Below are 19,835 nucleotides of genomic sequence, written 5' to 3'. Positions count from 1 at the left end.
GTATAGAACATTCAACTTTAAAGTTGCTCAAAATATTAGTTTTTTTCTTCTTTCCTTTTTAAAGATAAGATTTCTAGTATTGTATGACTCACCAACACGTTAGATTTGATTTCACATAATACGGAAAGAATTGTTTGCTAATTGTACAGTATTGTTGAAAGCACTATTGTGGGACGGGGGACGGACGCACAGTAACTCAGTGGTAGAGCGCTGAAGTCTGATGTGAGGGATGTTTGGTTGCCATAAGGCGAGGAATTCCAGGACATGTGAATTTGTGGTGGACAACATCGTGCCTGTGGATTTTCCTATTTCCTTACACATTTTCATTACACCAAGTATTTCAAATCATTCACTGTCATTAATCATCCGTCTTCTTCAGCCTAGAAAGGCATAACTGTGAGACATGAAACTGGAAACTTCTTTTCATTATTATTTTGTAAAATAATTAAAAAATGTTTTACGGCTCCATGCATTATTTGTTACCATAATATGAAATACTTTTAGAGTATTGATTAAAATAGATAAAAAATAGAAAAAAAAAAAACGAATTAGAATTCTGTCTATAACAGTTTTTTTTTTAACAGTGTATAACCTGTTTTTTACTTTTGATCATATTTTATCCTTTTAAAATGATGCTAAGAAATAAATGTCTAAAGCCCTGATAGAGAATAAATGATACCCCTTCAGTTCTCTGTAATATATTATTATTATTATTATTATTATTATTATTATTATTATTATTATTATTATTATTATTATTATTATTATTATTTCACCAGTGTTAGCATCCTTGTTCAATTGAAGTTTAAATGAAAATATTTCTCCTGAAGCTTGGAAAATTGTAGTCGTAACACCAATACCCAAGACTAAAGGTGACAAAATGAATGATTATAGACCAATTTCTATAATGAATGTTATTCCTAAAATTTTTGAAAAAATAATGTACAACTACTTGTATAATGCTGTATGTGATCAGTTAGACATAAATCAACATGGGTTTATAAATGGTAAATCAGTTATTACAAATTTGGCATGCTTTGTTCATAGTTCGTTCTCTGTTATTCGATCGGGTGGTCAGACTGATGTTATTTACTTTGATTTTGCCAAAGCTTTTGACAAATTACCTTATCATTTAGTAATAAGTAAGTTGTACAAGTACAAATTATCGAATCAGATAATAAAGTGGCTAGATTCGTACTTAATAGGAAATTTAAAGTTAGGTATAATGGTTATATTTTTTCTATTCATAATATAACATCTGGTGTACCCCATGGTTACAATCTCGGTCCCTTGTTGTTTTACTGTATGTAAATGACCTACCTGTGAAGTTAACTTGTAGATATTTGATGTATGCCGATGACACAAAAAAATTTAAGGAAATTAAAACCCTTCATAATCAAGTTACATTACAAGAGAATATTGAATTAGTTGTCAAGTGGTCAGAAAATAATTTTTTGACTTTGAATATTACCAAAACTAAAGGTATAACTTTTTCAAGGAAAACTGATCTTTATATATATATATAATTACACCTATAACAAATGCAAATCGTTGACAACTCCGCATGAGACGTATGACCGACAATGCAATAAGTGCCAATTTGAACAAAGCTGGGATTTTTGTGGAACATCGAACTTCTTCTATCGTGTTTGATGGTCGTTTCATCGAAAAGTCGCTAGATTGAGTGAATGAGCATGATCTGAAGCTTTTTAAATTGCATCTCCTGTTCATTGTGCTTAGGCGCTTGGCCTGCTGCTCAACCGCATCTTAAATCTAATTGTCACCATGTTTAAATCCATTTTTTTTTTCTTCGAGAGAAGTAGTAGAGGACTCTGTTAAAGAAAGAGGTCATTATTTGAAGAACTGTCATAATTTAAACAGAGCACACACTGATCGTAGAAATCAGGGAAATGCGTCAAAATATATCGAGAGTCAAGGAAATTGCTGTATTTCACGAAAGAGTCAGAAAAAATTCAATCAGATTTCATGGAAGTATTCAGAGCTTGTGTTAAGCAATACTAACAAGTATAAAGCTACTTACAGAAGATACGAAGAACACCTCAAAGAATCAATGTAGTTTCCGAAAGGGGGAGGGGAGAAAACTGCACAAAATAATAATCTTTACAAATAAAGAAGCTTGAGAAGCACGAAAAGGTGTTAAAGTTCCACACTTTGAAAGAACGACAAATAAAATGAAATTTTAGATGCTACAGAACAAGTTAATTAAGTTAGGTTTGTTGGTTGTACAGGGTGTCTATCGGTCACGAAAGTCATGAAAAAGTCACGAAATCAGAAAACGGTCATGAAAGTCAAGAAATTGAGCTTTTGGGTCACGATTTTTTTTTATCTACAAATAAGTATAGACTGGAAATTTTTGTTCTATAAAACGTCAAAATTCACCTCTAAAAATGTCTATGGTCGGCTTTAGACGGTACCAAACCACAAGCATAGCACGCTTCTATCACATACATGAAAATTCGACCGAATTCGGAAAAAAATCCGCTCTTAAGAATATTCCTAAATTTTATGGTTCAACGTTATGTTATTAATTCCAAATTTAGCTCTTTCTGTTGATCACTAATATTATTTCTGTTAATCTCATAAAAACTAAAACTCCTTCTGGGGCAACAGCTCTTAGGGGAGTCAGGGCCTACTAGCCGGCTTGTGGGACTCATGCCTTTGGGGTGAGTGATCACCACATCGGCTATTCTCGCCGTTAATGGCTTCTACATCGGAGATCGCTGCTTCTTACTTTCAAGTACTCCCAAACTGTACTCACGACATGGACGCCGCAGTGAATGCGAACGGTCATCTATCTTTCGTGTGACCAGACCCAACACTGTTTGACTTTGTTAATATTCCGGAAAGTGATATTCCAGTGTGCCTAGGGTACTTCTATTAGTCCCTACTATATCATAAGTGCTCAATCTAGTGTTTTAATGAAAATATTCCGTACACATTTAATTAGTATTTGCAACTCAATCAATTACTAATAAACATACAATAACCTTAATAATCCATATCAACTCATAGTTCGTAATTCCACCTTTATTACTAAATATTATAAATACCCTCTTATAAGTGCATCACATCTACAATTACATATTCACATGCAACTTTTCCTAACTCATATCTATAATTGTTCTGTTCTAGGCGGGAGCTCATGTGGTTCCGATCCCACGTTAAGCTGTAAGTTCACGTCTCATGAAGCCTCATTGCTGAAAGGGACGCTAAAACCTCGATCCGATCAATTAATTATATCTATAATTTACTCCTCAGTTGACTATCAATCAGTTCCTTTTACCGCTAGTACATCGACATTAAAAAATAGTAAATAATTTTACACTTCCTCTGTCGGCATCTACCTTATTTATCAACGTTTAGTGCCCAGTTCGTATTCTCACTCCAACAACGCTGTCAACCAATCTTAGATACCTACAATCATGCGGTAGTATTCAATGAATAAGCTTGAAAGATAGTATACAAAGCTAAATCTAGAAACATAGCAACGAGTGAATATAATTGTGGTTTCTGGCACGCACAGTAAATATATTGTAAGATTATTTAAATGGATAAGTATATATATATTTTTTTTCCTCTGTTGTTTCCAGACAACGAAAGAAGGCAGAGCGTACCATAGCAAAGTATTCCAAAAGTGCAGTGACCTAATGCTGAACATTTGTGAGTCTCCAGTCCCAGTAATAGCTGTTGTCAACGGAGTCGCAGCTGCTGCAGGATGTCAATTGGTGGCTGCATGTGACATTGCAATTTGCTCAGAAAAAAGTTCCTTTTCGACCCCTGGGTGAGTATTTGTATTATTTAGTTTCATTAGCTTCAGCGGTATCAAAGAATAAATTGTTAAATGCATTATTAATGCTGTGCCATTCTGTGGTGGTTAGCACATGAGCATGATGAGCCCCGACATCCGAGTCCAATTCCCTGTCCAATCGATCATTTTTCATAAAATTGATTATTTCCTTAACTCATTATACAGTTTTTTTTATTTATTTATTTATTTTTTTTATAACTCTCAGATTTCATTTAAGTCTAGAAGTCCGATTTTCATGCGGTTTGTGGCAAACGATCAAGGAAGGATGGGAGATTTATGGAACTATGTTTACTGGTTTAAATCCGTCCGGGGTGATATCGACTACGCCTCAAGAAAAACAGCAAATATTCACCAGTATACCTTACAACTGGAATGAGGTGCGGTGTGTTGTGAAGATCTGAGTTTTCTTCGTTAGATGACAACCTCGCCAAGGTCAATAAGAAACAGGGAACTGGGCTGTTGTATTGGGAATTGTTTTGCTGTACAGTTCTGTGCTACTGTGTGTGTAGCGAGGATAATGTAATGATCAGGATGCGGTGAGAATAGTGTACGCTTTGGAGCAACATGAGTTTATCGTTAAAAGTTTTTGAAGAACGGGATCTGTTGTTGCTAGGCAAAGGACATTTAGAAACAAATTTTTTGCCTCACCTTCTGCCCGGCAGGAACATAATATCGTCACTAGTGAATAAATTGGGAGAAATAGGATCGCTTCTGAATGAGACAAGGAAGCATTGGATCCCGCAGGCGAGTATTGTGGAAGATGTCAGTTATCGATTCCTTAGATCGTCCAAGAAATCTCTCCGTTGTTTGTCGCAAGAAACTGGCTATATCTATTCAACATGTGATTTATGGGTGTTACCAGTGTGACACTTAATCTGTATTCTGCAATTTCGCTTCAAAAATCCGAAACGTCATTTTGATTGTAAGATACACTGGCGAATACGTGCTGTTTTTCTTTAGGCTTTGTCGATATTACTCCGCATGAATTGAAACCAATAAACATATTCTCATAAATCTCCCATTCTCCCTTTATCATTTGACACAAACCGCATGAAAATCTGACTTCAGCTAGAAATTCGTGAGTTAAAATAAAAAAAATCACCCTGTATAATGAGTTAAGGAAATAATCGATTTTATGAAAAATGATCGAATGGACAGAGAATTGGACTCGGATGTCGGGGCTCATCATGCTCATGTGCTAACCACCACAGAATGGCACAGCTAGCTGAAAACCTGAATTCGATTCTCGGGCTAGGCATTCAGTTTTCACTCTTTGAATTGGAAATCATTCTTCCTGTTTTTCAGTATACAGGAATACTTGTAACTCAAGATACAAATAAAACTCCATATATCTAACACTTGGAATGAAATTCGTATTATTTTTCACATAAATGTCATGAAGCCATGATGGTACAACAAAGATTAAACGTTACACCATTTGAACTCCACCTTTTCATTGGTTATTGTAGTTCATAATGTTTTGATTGAGGTTTTTCATGGCTGCTTTCTTCTTAACTTTTAATAATGTACCGTTCAAATGGATTTTTATCTTTTGAAAATGAAAGGTTGCATTTTACCGTGCTATGTAAACCAAGCAACTTGATCTGTAATCAGTATGCCTCTTCGCACTTAATGTTCTTGCTTTCTGTGTGCATAAACTGGATTGTGATACTCAGTTAATGCCGAAAAGATATGTTAAATTTAAATCAATCATCGATTTGTAATTAATTAAAGGAGTGGGAAAGGGAAAGATGATCAGCAGTAGCAGCTATGAACCAATTGTCACTCTTTTATGAATGACTGATCCTCGGTATCAAAAAGACGGGAGAAAATGATAGAATAGAAAAGCAGAAATCATTTTGTACTCACACAGAACTCCTCAATCACAGTGCGGATTGAGACAAAATTTGTAAACGAAGAAATACGAGTACACATCACTATATTATACGAGTATTTTGAGAAGACTGAAACAAATGCAGATAAAGTAGATGCGTGACTTTGATGTCGAACCAGGTAAAGGGATGTATTTATTTGTGAACTACAACACAACAGGCAAAGCCCCAATTATAGTGTTGGTGCATTACAAAATAAACTTACAATATTTTCTTAAACATATTATAGTTCATATTACATATATCAATTTCGTTGTTTTCGATACATAATTTGTTATAAGAAGAGCGTATTCTCCAGATTGGTGACTTCAATAATACGTTGGTCCTTGCCTTTTTGCAATGGAACAGGCCAGAGTTTTCAACACGAGTTTTAAGTGTCGGGACATGAAAATTTAGTGTCGATATCAGATCTGTACAACTAAACTCATTTTGTACTATTTTACGAAGAAAGATCAGATCTACCACATTTCGCCTTTGTTCTAGTATAGGGATACAAAAGTTGTCTATTAATGTAAGATAGTTTTCGTAAGATGGATAGATTCCAGTGCTCTTGTATACTAAGTATTTGATAAATTTGGATTGGACTTTTTCAAGTTGGTTTGTTGTTGCGATAGGTTCCAGATCACAGCAGCATATTTTAGTTTTGATCGGACATAAGAGTAATACATTTTTGTTAGTGTGGTGATATTGTTAAACTCCTTTCCCGTTCTAAATATTATTCCGATAATATACTTCTTTGTAACGTTTGTATTTTGTACGATAACGTTTGTAGCGTATATAGTGTGTTATATAAAGTGTAATATATTAGAAAGCCCCATTCTCCAGCATAAGGTACAAAATTGTACATGGTGGCTACGAAATCTGAAACCAATGACAATATTATCTTCTGGTGACGTAACGATTGGATGACATAATTGGGAAAAAAAAGTCATCTTTGGAAAGAGAGAACTCTGTCACCTAATCTTAACCCCATGGATGTCTGTAAAATGAAAAAACTGTCACCTGATCTCAACCCCACGGATGTCTGTGGAATGGAAGAACTGTCACTTGATTTCAATACTATGAGCATCTGTGCACTGGAAGAACTGTTACAAGACCTCAATTCCATGAACGTCTGTGAAATGGAAGAACAGTCACATGATCTCAATCCTATGGACATCTGTAGAATGGGAGAACAGTCATTTCATCGCAACCCTATAGACGTCAATCGAATGGGAGAACTGTCGCCTAATCTTAATTCCATAGGTTTTGCATACTAGAGATTCTGAAATTTGAAATGCATGTATATATGTAGAAAATTAGAGGAAATAAAATAAAAACTTATGTTTTCTACACCAAATATATGTTTTATAGCTGTAGACACAATAGAAATTGAAAAAAATGAAAATTCAGAACTAGGCTGAGGATCTAATACGGATGCCCGCTCGTTCGCAACTGTGCTACCCAGTTTCTCTTCAGACTCCGCACGCACTCGAGAGGTCGGTGTTCAAGATTAAGACTAGATGGACTCGAAACTTACACCAACCCAGCTTCCATTGATGAATACATGGGTTGCATCGCTGGCTGACGCTCATTTTCAGTCTGAATTTCTCTTGAGTCAGCTTTGAGAATCCAGGATTGTGATCATGTACAGGAGAAGATAACCACTCAAACGACAGGTCGGTTAAGGAACATCAAAAAGTATGATACCACAATTCAGAAAGTTATTGAAAGTTAAAGCGTTTAGCATATTCTGTTTATTAGCTCTATAATTGGTTTTAGATTTTATATGGAGTACTTACTAAACGTTACTTTTCAAATTCCAAATTTTCTAAGTTTATGTAAAAGCAAAACTTATTAAATTGAAAATATTAAGTATTAGTAGGCACAAAACAATGATAAAAACAAAATCTCGCCAACAGTAGAAATTGGATCTTTCTGACCTCCAGCAGGAATTGTACCATTTAACCCAATACACATCCCTCTCCTTAACACTGCAATTCTACTAGCCTCAGGAGTTACTGTAACATGAGCTCATCACAGACTAATAGAGGGCAACCACACTCAGGCTACACAAGGTCTACTACTCACAATCCTTCTAGGCTTATATTTTACTGCTCTACAAGCATACGAATATTATGAAGCACCATTCACCATTGCAGATGCTGTATATGGTTCAACATTTTTCATAGCAACAGGCTTCCACGGTCTTCACGTTATTATTGGTTCCACATTTCTAGCCACTTGCCTATTACGCCACCTCCTATCACATTTCTCTCCTACTCACCATTTTGGATTTGAGGCCGCTGCTTGATATTGACATTTTGTAGATGTAGTATGATTATTCCTTTACATTTCTATTTATTGATGAGGAGGTTAAGCCTATTTAATATATATAGTATATTTGACTTCCAATCAAAAGGATCATTAAATGAAATAGGCAATTAATACAGTCTTAACGACCGGCCTACTAACTATTATTATTTGCTTAATTGTTATAGCCATTTCAACTCTTCTTTCCAAGAAAGTTATTAACGACCGAGAAAAAAATTCTCCTTTTGAATGTGGGTTCGATCCTAAATCATCGGCCCGAATTCCCTTTTCCCTACGATTCTTCCTCATTGCCGTAATTTTCCTCATCTTCGACGTAGAAATTGCCCTTCTACTTCCAATAACAATTACTATTAACAACACTAACACATTATCCTGATCTCTGGTTAGATTAACGTTCTTAGTAATCCTCCTAATAGGCCTTTATCATGAGTGAAATCAAGGGTCTTTAACATGAGCTGATTAATGAAACGGGATAATAGTTAAATATAATATTTGGTTTGCATCCAAAAGGTGTTGCTGTCAACTTATCTCATAAGTAGGAAGCAAACAATTGCACTCAGTTTCGACCTGAGCCCTTGGCCTCTTTAGCCCCTACTTGTTAGTTGAAGCCAAAAAGAGGCATTTCACTGTTAATGATATCACTGGGTATTCCCACCCCAACTAAGGAGATGTGAATTAATCAAGAAGAAGCTGCTAACTTTTATCTTTAGCGGATTAGACCGTTAACATCTCTTAATATAAATAACTATGCCCTCTTAGTATAAGTATTACATTACCTTTTCGGGGTAAAAAAGAGAGTACTCTCAGGGAGTATTATTTAGGGAATATAATTCTTCTTAGTATCTTCAATACTATGCTTTCAATATAAGCTACCCAAATATACAAATATAAAGAAGCAAAGGAAAATTGTAAAAAATAAAAAAATTAATAAATACATTTTAAATAGATTATCCTGCGATTGTTGAATCAATATTGAACCGTCCTTAAAACTACTATATATGCCCTGAGCACCAAGACATTCTCTCCATCCTTGATCAATATTATTATAATATAGACCTCCTACATATAAAGGGAATTTAATAATATAATTTGTTGATAAGTAAGGTAAAAATCATATGCTTCCTATTATTGTAGAGCTAAAATAAAACTTCACACACATTAAAGACTGCCCAATAGAATAATTTGATAATAAAACACCAACCCACAAGCCTACCACACTTACAAGTAATGCACCCGTTTTTAAATATAAAGGTAAAATAACACAATTAACAGTAGGAAAAATTAATCAACTCAATGCTGCACCTCCCCAAATTGCCATCACTACTAATCCTAATATTCCCTTACACATAGTCCAGCCTTCATTATCACTAATAGAATGAATATTAGTACCCCCAAAACCCCTACCCGTTAAATAAAATCTTAAACGTACTGAATAACATACAGTTAGGCCCGTAGAAAAAAATAATAAGAAAAAGCTGACTACATTAATTAAAGACAATGAAGAAATCTCCAAAATTAAGTCCTTAGAATAAAACCCAGCTAAAAATGGCATTCCACATAAAGCCAAGTTAGCTACATTTAAACAAGACAAAGTAAGGGGTATCTGACTTACAAGTGCCCCTATTCTACGAATATCTTGTGTATCTCCTACACCGTGAATGATTGCTCCTGCGCATAAAAAAAGTAACGCCTTAAATAAAGCATGTGTTAACAGATGAAAGAAAGCCAATACAGGAAATCCTATAGACAAAATTATTATTATAAGACCAAGCTGACTTAGCGTAGATAAAGCAATAATCTTCTTCAAATCATATTCATAATTAGCACCAATACCAGCTATAAATATTGTCAGCCCTGATAATAAAAGTAACACATTCCCCGCATAAACACTTAATAAAACATCTCTAAAACGAATTAACAAGTAAACCCCAGCAGTCACAAGTGTAGAAGAATGTACCAATGCTGACACTGGTGTAGGAGCAGCTATTGCTGCCGGCAATCACGCAGAAAAAGGAATTTGTGCACTTTTCGTTATTGCTGCCAAAATAATTAAGCTAGAGATAATTACTATCTCATTATTATTTAAAACTCTATGCAAATAAAAGACATAATTTCAACTCCCATAATTCAATATTCAAGCAATAGCTAACAAAATTGCTACATCTCCAATACGATTAGAAAGGGCAGTTAACATGCCAGCATTATAAGACCGCACATTTTCATAATAAATAACTAGACAATATGACACTAGTCCTAGTCCGTCTCATCCAAGAAGGATTCTAATTAAATTAGGAGAAACAATCAATAAAACTATTGAAAGAACAAATATTAATACAAGCATAATAAATCGATTAAGACATCGTTCAGATCCTATATATTGTCCACTATAATAAATTACCATTCTAGAAATATAAAGTACAAATCTTATAAATATAAATGATATTCAGTCAAATAGAAGAGTTATAATAATTTTATTTCTATTAAAAGAAATAACTTCTCACTCAATAAATACACTATATCTATTAATTAAAAAATTCAAGCCTATTAGAAATAAAAAAACACTTATTCTACTTAAAAAGGCAAATCTAGTCACACAAATTGAAAAAGGTCAAACCATGGCCTAAGGGCAATAAACCTTCTTTAGTTCCACAAACTAAAATTTTATCCTAAACTACTCAAGCAACTACAGTCATAAAAATCTTGGGCCTGCAAAAAAGATCAATAAATTTAAAGGTAATCAATGTAACATCAATAATAAATACTCTCGTACACTTCCACCTCAACAAGAATATAAATTAGAATAGGGTATTCCGTGTTGAGTATATGAATATAAATACAATCTATAAGCAGCTCTAAAAAAAGATAGTAAAGCTAACCCTAATATACTCAATCAAGACCACCCAACAATTCTATTTAACAGACTAATTTCTCCTAATAAATTTAATGTTGGTGGCGCGGCCATATTAGCAATTCTTAATAAAAATCATCACAGCCCTAGGCTCGGCATAAAAGATAGTATTCCCCGATTGATTAACAATCTTCGACTCCCTAAACGTTCATAAGAAATATTTGCAAGGCAAAATAACCCCGAAGAGCATAGGCCGTGGGCAATTATTAATGTAAGAGCACCTCTAAATCATCATAGCCCTATCGTTAGTAATCCTATCAATACTAATCCTATGTGAGCAACAGAAGAATAAGCGATTAAAGACTTTACATCAACTTGTCGTAAGCACACTAATCTAACCGATCAAATACCCACAACTCTAATACCAAATCAAATTAAATTTATATTTACAGCTACATTTTCTATAAAATATAGAATGCGTAATAGGCCATACCCCCCCAACTTCAATAAAACCCCTGCTAAAATTATTGAACCACTTACGGGTGCCTCAACATGGGCCTTAGGTAACCAAAGGTGAACCAAAAATATAGGTATTTTAATTAAAAAAGCAACAACTAAAGCAAAATATCATATATAATATGTAATTCCTAAATCTATTACACTTCTCATATTAATAATTAATAAGCTACCCTTAACATATTCTAAATAAAAAATTCCGATCAAAAGTGGCAGCGAAGCAAATAAAGTATAAAACAACAAGTATATACCTGCCTGCACTCGTTCAGGTTGATAACCTCAGCCTAAAATTAAAAATAATGTAGGAATTAATGAGCCCTCAAAAAAAAAAAAAAAAAAAAATAAAATAAAATAAAATAAAATAAAACATAAATAATCTAGAAGAAGAAAATCTCAAATAGAGTAACACAAGTAATAATAAAATTAAACTAATAAAACTAGTAGTATAAAATGAACTTCTTAATACACCTTCTCTAGCCATAATTATAAGAATAACAATTCAAATACTTAATAAAATCAACGAATATCTCAAACTATCTCTTCACAAATAATAGCCCACCTCCCAAGGAACCAGCCCTATACTATTTCTTATTATAAATAAAAAACAAACTCCAATAAGACAAAACTGAACAACTCATCATAATTTAAAATTAAAGCCCAAAGGTATTAAAAATAATATAAACAGTAAATACTTTAGCATCGCAATACAACTAAAGAATTCAAGTAATCACCTCCATGAGTTCGAACAATAGACACTAAAATTGATAAACCCAAACTACCTTCACAAACGCTAAAAGTTAAAAATAATAAACAAAAATAGTTTTCAACATATAAGCTTCCCAAAGAATAGGACAAAAGTAAAAAACTTATCAACACAATAAATTCAAGTCTTAACAAAACTATTAGTAAATGCTTACGTTGAATAACAAAACAAGCTATTCCTAAAATAACCAGAAAACAAGAAAACAAAATAAATAATATTTTCATAAGCTTTTATAGTTTAATTAAAACGTTGGTCTTGTAAACCATTAATGAATAGAATTCTAAAAGCATCAAGAGAAAGTATAAACTTATCTTTAGTCCCCAAAACTAATATTTTAATAAACTACCTCTTGAAATTAAAATAACCTGAATATTACTTATAATTTTAGTAGTCTTAAGATTTATTCTAATTCAAATATCTCACCCCCTATCAATAGGGTTAATACTCATTATCAACACTATTATCACTTGCTTAACTATTTCGACTATAAGAGAATCTCCTTGATTTTCCTATATTCTCTTCTTAGTTTTTCTAGGGGGTATATTAGTTCTATTTATTTATGTTACAAGACTAGCATCAAATGAAATATTTACTCTAACACCTAATCTTTTCCTTCTAATTTTCCTAGTTCCATTGTTCCTAATTTTTATAATAATTATCGACCCCCTTATACTACCAAACATAATTTCACTACCAGACCCACACCAGTACACAACTAATTATCAAGAAATTCCTGGTATAAAATTTTATATAACATCAATCTTAATAAATACTATTATATTAGCAACATACTTATTTATTACATTAATTGCAGTAGTAAAGATCACTTCATTATATCAAGGCCCTCTCCGGCCCTCTAAGTCATATGTCAACACCGTTACATTGCATGAACTCGAACCTCGACAGTGCACTTTGCTAGTCAGTTTATTGGCAATTGAGCTATGAGAGGCACGTTCATCTCACTCGTCAGCGTGATTTGGCGTTTTATTGTGTAAACATTCTATTGACCAGTTATTTGATGGCGATTTCTAGATGTGATTAAATAATCGTAAGGAGTACAGTTGATTTTGGTTGGTTGGATTTTAGCGTTCCTTTTCAGAACCAAGACTATATGAAATATGGACCTACAATTTAAGATGGGATTCGAACCATCTTAATGCATTCAAGTGCCAAAGCGCTCCCACCGGGAGTCGAACGCAGGACTCTGTGCATCAAAGCCGCACATAGCTTGATTTTAGTTTAGAAAGCATACTTTTTTTCAGTCCTCAAAAAAAAATTGGAAGTTTTCTGATTATGACTTTTATATTTTTTTAGGGTAAACCTTGGTCTATTCTGCTCAACTCCTGGAATACCATTGGCTCGTAATGTTCCTCGAAAAGTTGCTCTTCACATGCTCTTTACTGGACTGCCTATCACTGCACACGAAGCACTACAGGCTGGACTCGTGAGTAAAGTAGTGTCGGAAGAAAACCTTGGTAATTATATTCTAGTGACGTAGAAATAGAATTTTGGAAAGTATTACGGTTGCAATAATCATCACCGTAGATATTGTCATTGGCAGATCCCTTGCAAAACGTTCGGAAGGTTTCATGCACTCTGGTACCCAGCTGTTTTCTTCGTTTTAATATTGTCTCGTAATTTCAACCTTCTTCGCTGCATATTTTTCCTTCTACCATAGCTTCTGTCATATCTAATATATAAAATTGAAAGTCATTATGTTTGTGACTTCGTACCTCATGAACCACCCGACCGATCTCGATCAAAATTTCAACATTTATGAGGTTCGGGTCTGGGAAGATTTTTATTATTATTATTATTATTATTATTATTATTTCACTATGACGGTAGGTCTTAGGGAAGGAGAGGATTGGGAGATATATAAAAATAAATGAAACTTAATAACTCTTGAACCACCCGACCGATATTGATCAAATTTTCAACATAGATGGGATTCGAGTCTGGGATGGTTTTTATCATTTCACTTCGACGGTGCAACTTAGGGGAGGGAGAGATATTTAAAAATGATCGAAAATGACCGATTTTAGTGCCGAATCCACAGTTTTCGGGGTCGCTGAGATGAACAATGATACTTCCGATCCCGTTTAGATTCAAACTCAGCCCTCGGGGCCGCGGTGGCTCAGTGGTAGAGCCTTCACCTCTGGTACATGAGGTCCCGGGTTCAAACCCTACTCCCGCCAATTGAACTTTGTGGTGGACAAACACCGTGCGCGTGTGTTTTCTCGGAGCTCTCCCGTTTCTTCCCACTTTCTTCATTCCACCATTTCATCTACTTCTCATAATCACCGTCTCCTTTAGCGTAACCGGCATAACCGTGGGACGTAAAACTCAAAAATTTCATTTCATTTTTTCAAACTCAGCCCTCCGTTGCTCTTTATGTCCAAAATGAAACGTATTCTCCCCGTATTTTGCTAGTACTTAATAAAGACAGTTTCTTTACAAATAATATTCTAAATTTTTCCTACCTCAAGCATGACATCTTTTCTTGCATACTGTTTCGGAGCATCATTCACTCCATCTTCTGTACACCTTAAGAAGACTTGCTGCTACAAGAAATATAAAGTGTTTACAATTCCCTATGCATCCTATGAATAAGCTTTCTCAAACTCTTTTTAAATGAAGACAACTTTCATTAGTCTGAATGTTCTGCAGACCACTCTACTCTTGTTCCTTTCGAAAGCAAATTTATTATTGTTTTCTTAAAGTTTTGGCCATATATCGGTATATGAGTGTACTTACATTTTAAAAATAATAGTAAATAAAATTCTTGTAATAAGATAATACATATTATATTTTTCAAAAAATAATTAGGCGTTCAAGATTGTTTTAAAATAATAACATCTATTTAAGATATTTGCATTTGTATAATCTTTACCTTATTAAATCTTATAATCTATTATTTGTATTGGGTTGATTCATTAGTTGTGCCGTTTGGAACCAATAGATACATTTCTTGTTTGAGGTTGAACTAATCAGATAATGGATTACTGATACATTCCTCCACATTGTTCACAATCTGTTCCCAACATTCAGGCAGTTGTTGGATGTCTTTACGGAAAATACTAAATGGCTTGGATGCATAAAAGTCAACAATGAAATTTTGTAGCTGTTCATAGTTATATCTTTGAACAATATCATAGTTAAAATTAAAGTTTAACTGTTTACCATAATTTTGGCCTGTGCTCATTAACCATCTATATATATAAAAGAGAACGTACAAATCCTTTGTTCCCTCATCACGCTAATACGGCTGAACCAATTTCTTTCATTTTTGGGGGGTTATTAGGATTTGGACCCTAGATTGTTTTTATCATATCACTTTAATTTTTAATTACCAGTGTCTTGAGATAATTGACGATTCAAGTGTCCATAACGTACAAATCCTTTGTTAGTTCATCATAGGTAAAAATAAACGTATTTATATGCAACCCGCATGACCGTGTCACTCGGCGGGTTAACATAAATGACAGGCGATATAATGTTAACATTTACTGCAAGCATATTTCACGGGTATTAAACACATGAGATATGGAGTTGTGCATTTAAATTTTCATTTCAACCCAGCGAAGCGGGTAATATATGCTAGTAGTATATACTTCTTCTTTGCTAGTGTCATCATAAAAAGTTCGATTAGTGTGTACTTCAGTATAAGTTTCATGTTAATAGGTGGCATGTGAGAATCAACAAGTGTATGAAGAAGTTGGTCAAGTGCTATATATGAAGCATTGGAGTGTATGGTTCAGAGACTTGGACATTACGGAAGTAAGAGAAGAAATATTTAGAGAACTTCGAAATGTGGTGTTGGAGGAAGATGGAGAAGATAAAATGGTCAGAGAGAGCATCAAATGAAGATGTTTCAAAACGGATAGGAGATAAGAGGACACTTCTAGCCACCATCCTTCGTAGAAAGGCCAATTGCATTGGACACATCTTGCGAAGAAATTGTCTTCTTCACACCGCCATAGAAGGAAAGATGGAAGGGAAGCGAGGAACAGGAAGAAGAAGAACAGCTGATCGATGATTTGAAAGATAGGAGAAAATATTGGGAGTTAAAAGAGGAAGCTGAAGATCGAGAAAAGTGGAAGAAACATTTCCAGGCCGAAATCTAAAATTGAAAAAAAAAAAATCCTCATTAGTCCCAGGACCTGCGAAAGGCAGAATACTTACTACTACTACTACTACTACTACTACTACTACTACTACTACTACTACTACTACTACTACTACTACTACTACTACTACTACTACTACTACTACTACTACTACTACTACTACTACTACTACTACTACTACTACTACTACTACTACTACTACTACTACTACTACTACTACTACTACTACTACTACTACTACTACTACTACTACTACTACTACTACTACTACTACTACTACTACTACTACTACTACTACTACTACTACTACTACTACTACTACTACTACTACTACTACTACTACTACTACTACTACTACTACTACTACTACTACTACTACTACTACTACTACTACTACTACTACTACTACTACTACTAATAATAATAATAATAATAATAATAATAATGTGAGTATCGTACAGTATACAGATTTAGATTTACAAAAAAGGGAAACCTATCGGTTTTCTCGGAAACTGCGCATGAGGATTTACACTCACTCATATTTTGTTCATCTCAATATTGATTGTTTATATGTGTAATTTTTAGATTTCTTTTTCGCTAAGCGTTAATAATATTCTAGCATACAAAGTACTTACTTACTGTGTATAAATACGCTGCTTTCCTTTGCCTCCAAACGTACCAAATAGAGGTCTTTAAGTTCAATTTTATTTTACAGAAAATACACTTGCTCCTAGAAGGCCACTTCATCATTAAACTTATCTCATGAAAGAGAATCAAAAAATAAAATCATATTGCTACAGTACAACTCAAAGAGAATTGAATAATTGCAAATATACTGTAAAACATCGAATTTCTTAATTTTACATAAACAGTAGTAATTTTTGTGATCGGTTACCAGATGTAATAACATTTTTTTTATATTCCGCGTGTAACTGCTCGTTTCATTACAGGAGTTTTCTCCCTGAGCTGCTTCCTCCCAGGTGATATGTTAGTCTTCTATTCAATTGAGTTATTCTGCAGATAATTCTAATAATTTATTGCCTTGAGTTCGCTGTTTATGTATTTATATTGTCATATTTTAAATATACGTATATTGCACTTTGAACTATCTACTTTTGAACTAATCAAAATGGTGAATATTACGGAATTCTAACTACATTTATTATAGTTCGTTTTTTGAGCCGAAGCGCAGTTCATATACAAAGAATGCCGCCTTCTACATGTTGTGGCTCATATCAAAAATAAGGCATCGTTCGAGGGATCTTGCGGGAAACATCCCCGTTAAATAAATGGCCAACCAGAACCCTCATTTGAAGCAATTGACAGTCGCTTGTTAACTTCACGTGGAGTCTTAGTTGCCACAAGTGCAAATACTGTCCTTTAAGTTAGTGCTCGATTTCCTGTTTCCAATACCAGCTTCCTAGTTATTACATTGCCTGACATCTGTTTCATATTAGCCATAGAATTGTAAAGAAAGAACAGACGCAGTGTGTGTGTGTGTGTTAAGACGTTGCAATCCCGCAAATGCACACAAAAGATTAGGATTTAGACTTCTGGGCTTTCGGCATCTAAGTCCATTTAGCCCTTCACGATTTGAGGGATGACGTCCTTCGGCGAGCACACTGTCCCGGGGAAAGGGAAGAAAGAAAGGATTTGGGAAGGAAGGAAGCGGCCTGAAACCTATAAGAGATTTGGAGGAAGGAAAGAACGCTGTTGTAAAAATCAGTATGAGAACTTAAAAGAAATGTGTCGAACTGCACTTCTATTGAGTAAACGCACTATACGAAATTCTGATTACCCTATAAGTTTTTACCCATGGTTTCTAGTTTCGGAAAAGTACATGACCATTACTGAACATTGAGTTAATATAACCTGATCTTGTAAGATAGAGACGCCGTAATCTACCTAGGTAGTAGTTAGAGCGTTAGATTCATGTCCGCGTGGTCTGGATTCGATTCCCGGCCGGTGCCTCCCCAATTTTCGGCGTCCTCTGAGCGTCGTGAGGCAAAACTGGGGAGTCACTAGGTCTAGAAAGCTACCTACACGCCTGTTAGCGATAGGGCTACGCTGTACGCTGACCACGCGTTCGTCGCTAGGTTGGATGTAGTTCCTCCAGTCGCTAACAGATGGCGTAGAGCGGCTCAGGCCCACAATGCGGGCCGTTATGCCAAGTGGTTTGGTTAGATCTTGTAAGATGTTAAGATAGAATTTTCGTAACGTAAGTGTTTTTGCTAGATGACTGTGTCATTATTAAGAGAAAACACGGTCTGTTATTTAACAGCGTTTATTTATTTATTTATATATTTGTTTACAAACACAGTACACAAATATAGCTATAAACAATGTGTTCCAATTGAACTATCAATTATAATTGGCAGCGAAGGACACACTTTTTAGCACAATTTGTTTTTGTGGATTTTCCCGGAAATTACACATAAAAATTTACTCTTAAGCATATAATGATGTTAAACTCAATGTTGTTCTTATCTAATAACGAATATATGCAGGCTCGGACTGGCCAGGATAGGAGGGCAGGGATATCTGTCGAATGGATATATATATATAATATATCAGGTGTTCTAAAAATGGCGCCCACGGACCACAGAGCATTATTCTACAAAACCAAAATAAAGCAAAAAATATTTGTATACCTTTCGAGTCCTCGCCTGGAAACACAAATTGCGCTAAGTTGCAACATAAAGAACCATAGATTAGATCTACCAATCTATCAAATAGCTATATCGATGCTCTCCACATGGCAGCTAAAGTCGATATTGATTGACACTAGCATGAGTTATTAATGTAGCATCGATTCAACTGCTTGTTCTATTCGTAGAGTAATGCTAATGGCTCCAAGTTAATCTGTGATGTTGCCACATTGTGAAATTTTGATTCCCCATAGCGGCTGAAGGAGGCCTCGGAGTGCATACCATCATATAACATTTTTCTCTTTATTTTTTATTTTGGCCTGTAGAACAGTGCTCTGCGGTCCGTGGGCGCCATTTTTAGAACATTCTCTCTCTCTCTCTCTCTCTCTCTCTATATATATATATATATATATATATATATAGGGTGTTTCAAAACAACACCGACAACGTATAGGAGGTAATTCCTGACACCAAGATAAGACAAAAAGTATAGACCAACCTGGGTGCACAAATGCTTCCTTTCGGAGTTATAGGCTGCCGAAAACATGAAAAAATGAACTTTAAAGTTCCATAGCTCCAAAACTATGGGGCCTACCGTAGTCGGGTCAAGACTTCACTTAGGAACTAACTAGTATGCGCCGTATCGAAATATCCATGTTTCAGAATCCTGCGGTACTTCCAAATAATTTTTATAGAGGTAGTTGGTGAGTACTTCAAATTATATGCCTGTAGCCAAACTCCCTCTATAAAAATTGTTACGAAAGTACCGCAGGATTCTGAAACATGGATATTTGGATAGGGCACATATTAGTTCCTAAGTAAAGTCTTGACCCGACTACGGTAGGTCCCATAGTTTTAGAGCCGTGGTTCCTTTAAAGTTCATTTTTTCATGTTTT

At 34.6% G+C, this 19,835-nt stretch overlaps 1 protein-coding gene and 1 pseudogene across 1 annotated transcript in view; one reads left to right on the top strand and one right to left on the bottom strand.

Annotated features, from left to right (window-relative positions):
• Positions 1–19,835, top strand: part of LOC145684086 (enoyl-CoA hydratase domain-containing protein 3, mitochondrial) — a 55,015-nt gene that overhangs the window by 14,204 nt on the left and 20,976 nt on the right. The window contains exons 4-5 of the mRNA XM_081755971.1: positions 3,612–3,802; positions 13,476–13,636. Coding sequence (XP_081612097.1) covers positions 3,612–3,802; positions 13,476–13,636 — 352 coding nt within the window. The remainder of the gene's footprint in view (positions 1–3,611; positions 3,803–13,475; positions 13,637–19,835) is intronic.
• On the bottom strand, positions 9,042–11,879 carry LOC145683601 (NADH-ubiquinone oxidoreductase chain 5 pseudogene; annotated as a pseudogene).

This window comes from Thermobia domestica, chromosome 4 (genome assembly GCF_964235325.1).
Source record: "Thermobia domestica chromosome 4, izTheDome1.hap1.1, whole genome shotgun sequence".
Classification (NCBI taxonomy): domain Eukaryota; kingdom Metazoa; phylum Arthropoda; class Insecta; order Zygentoma; family Lepismatidae; genus Thermobia; species Thermobia domestica.
Note: the sequence above shows the minus strand (reverse complement) of the source record. Positions and strands in the feature narration are given on the sequence as shown.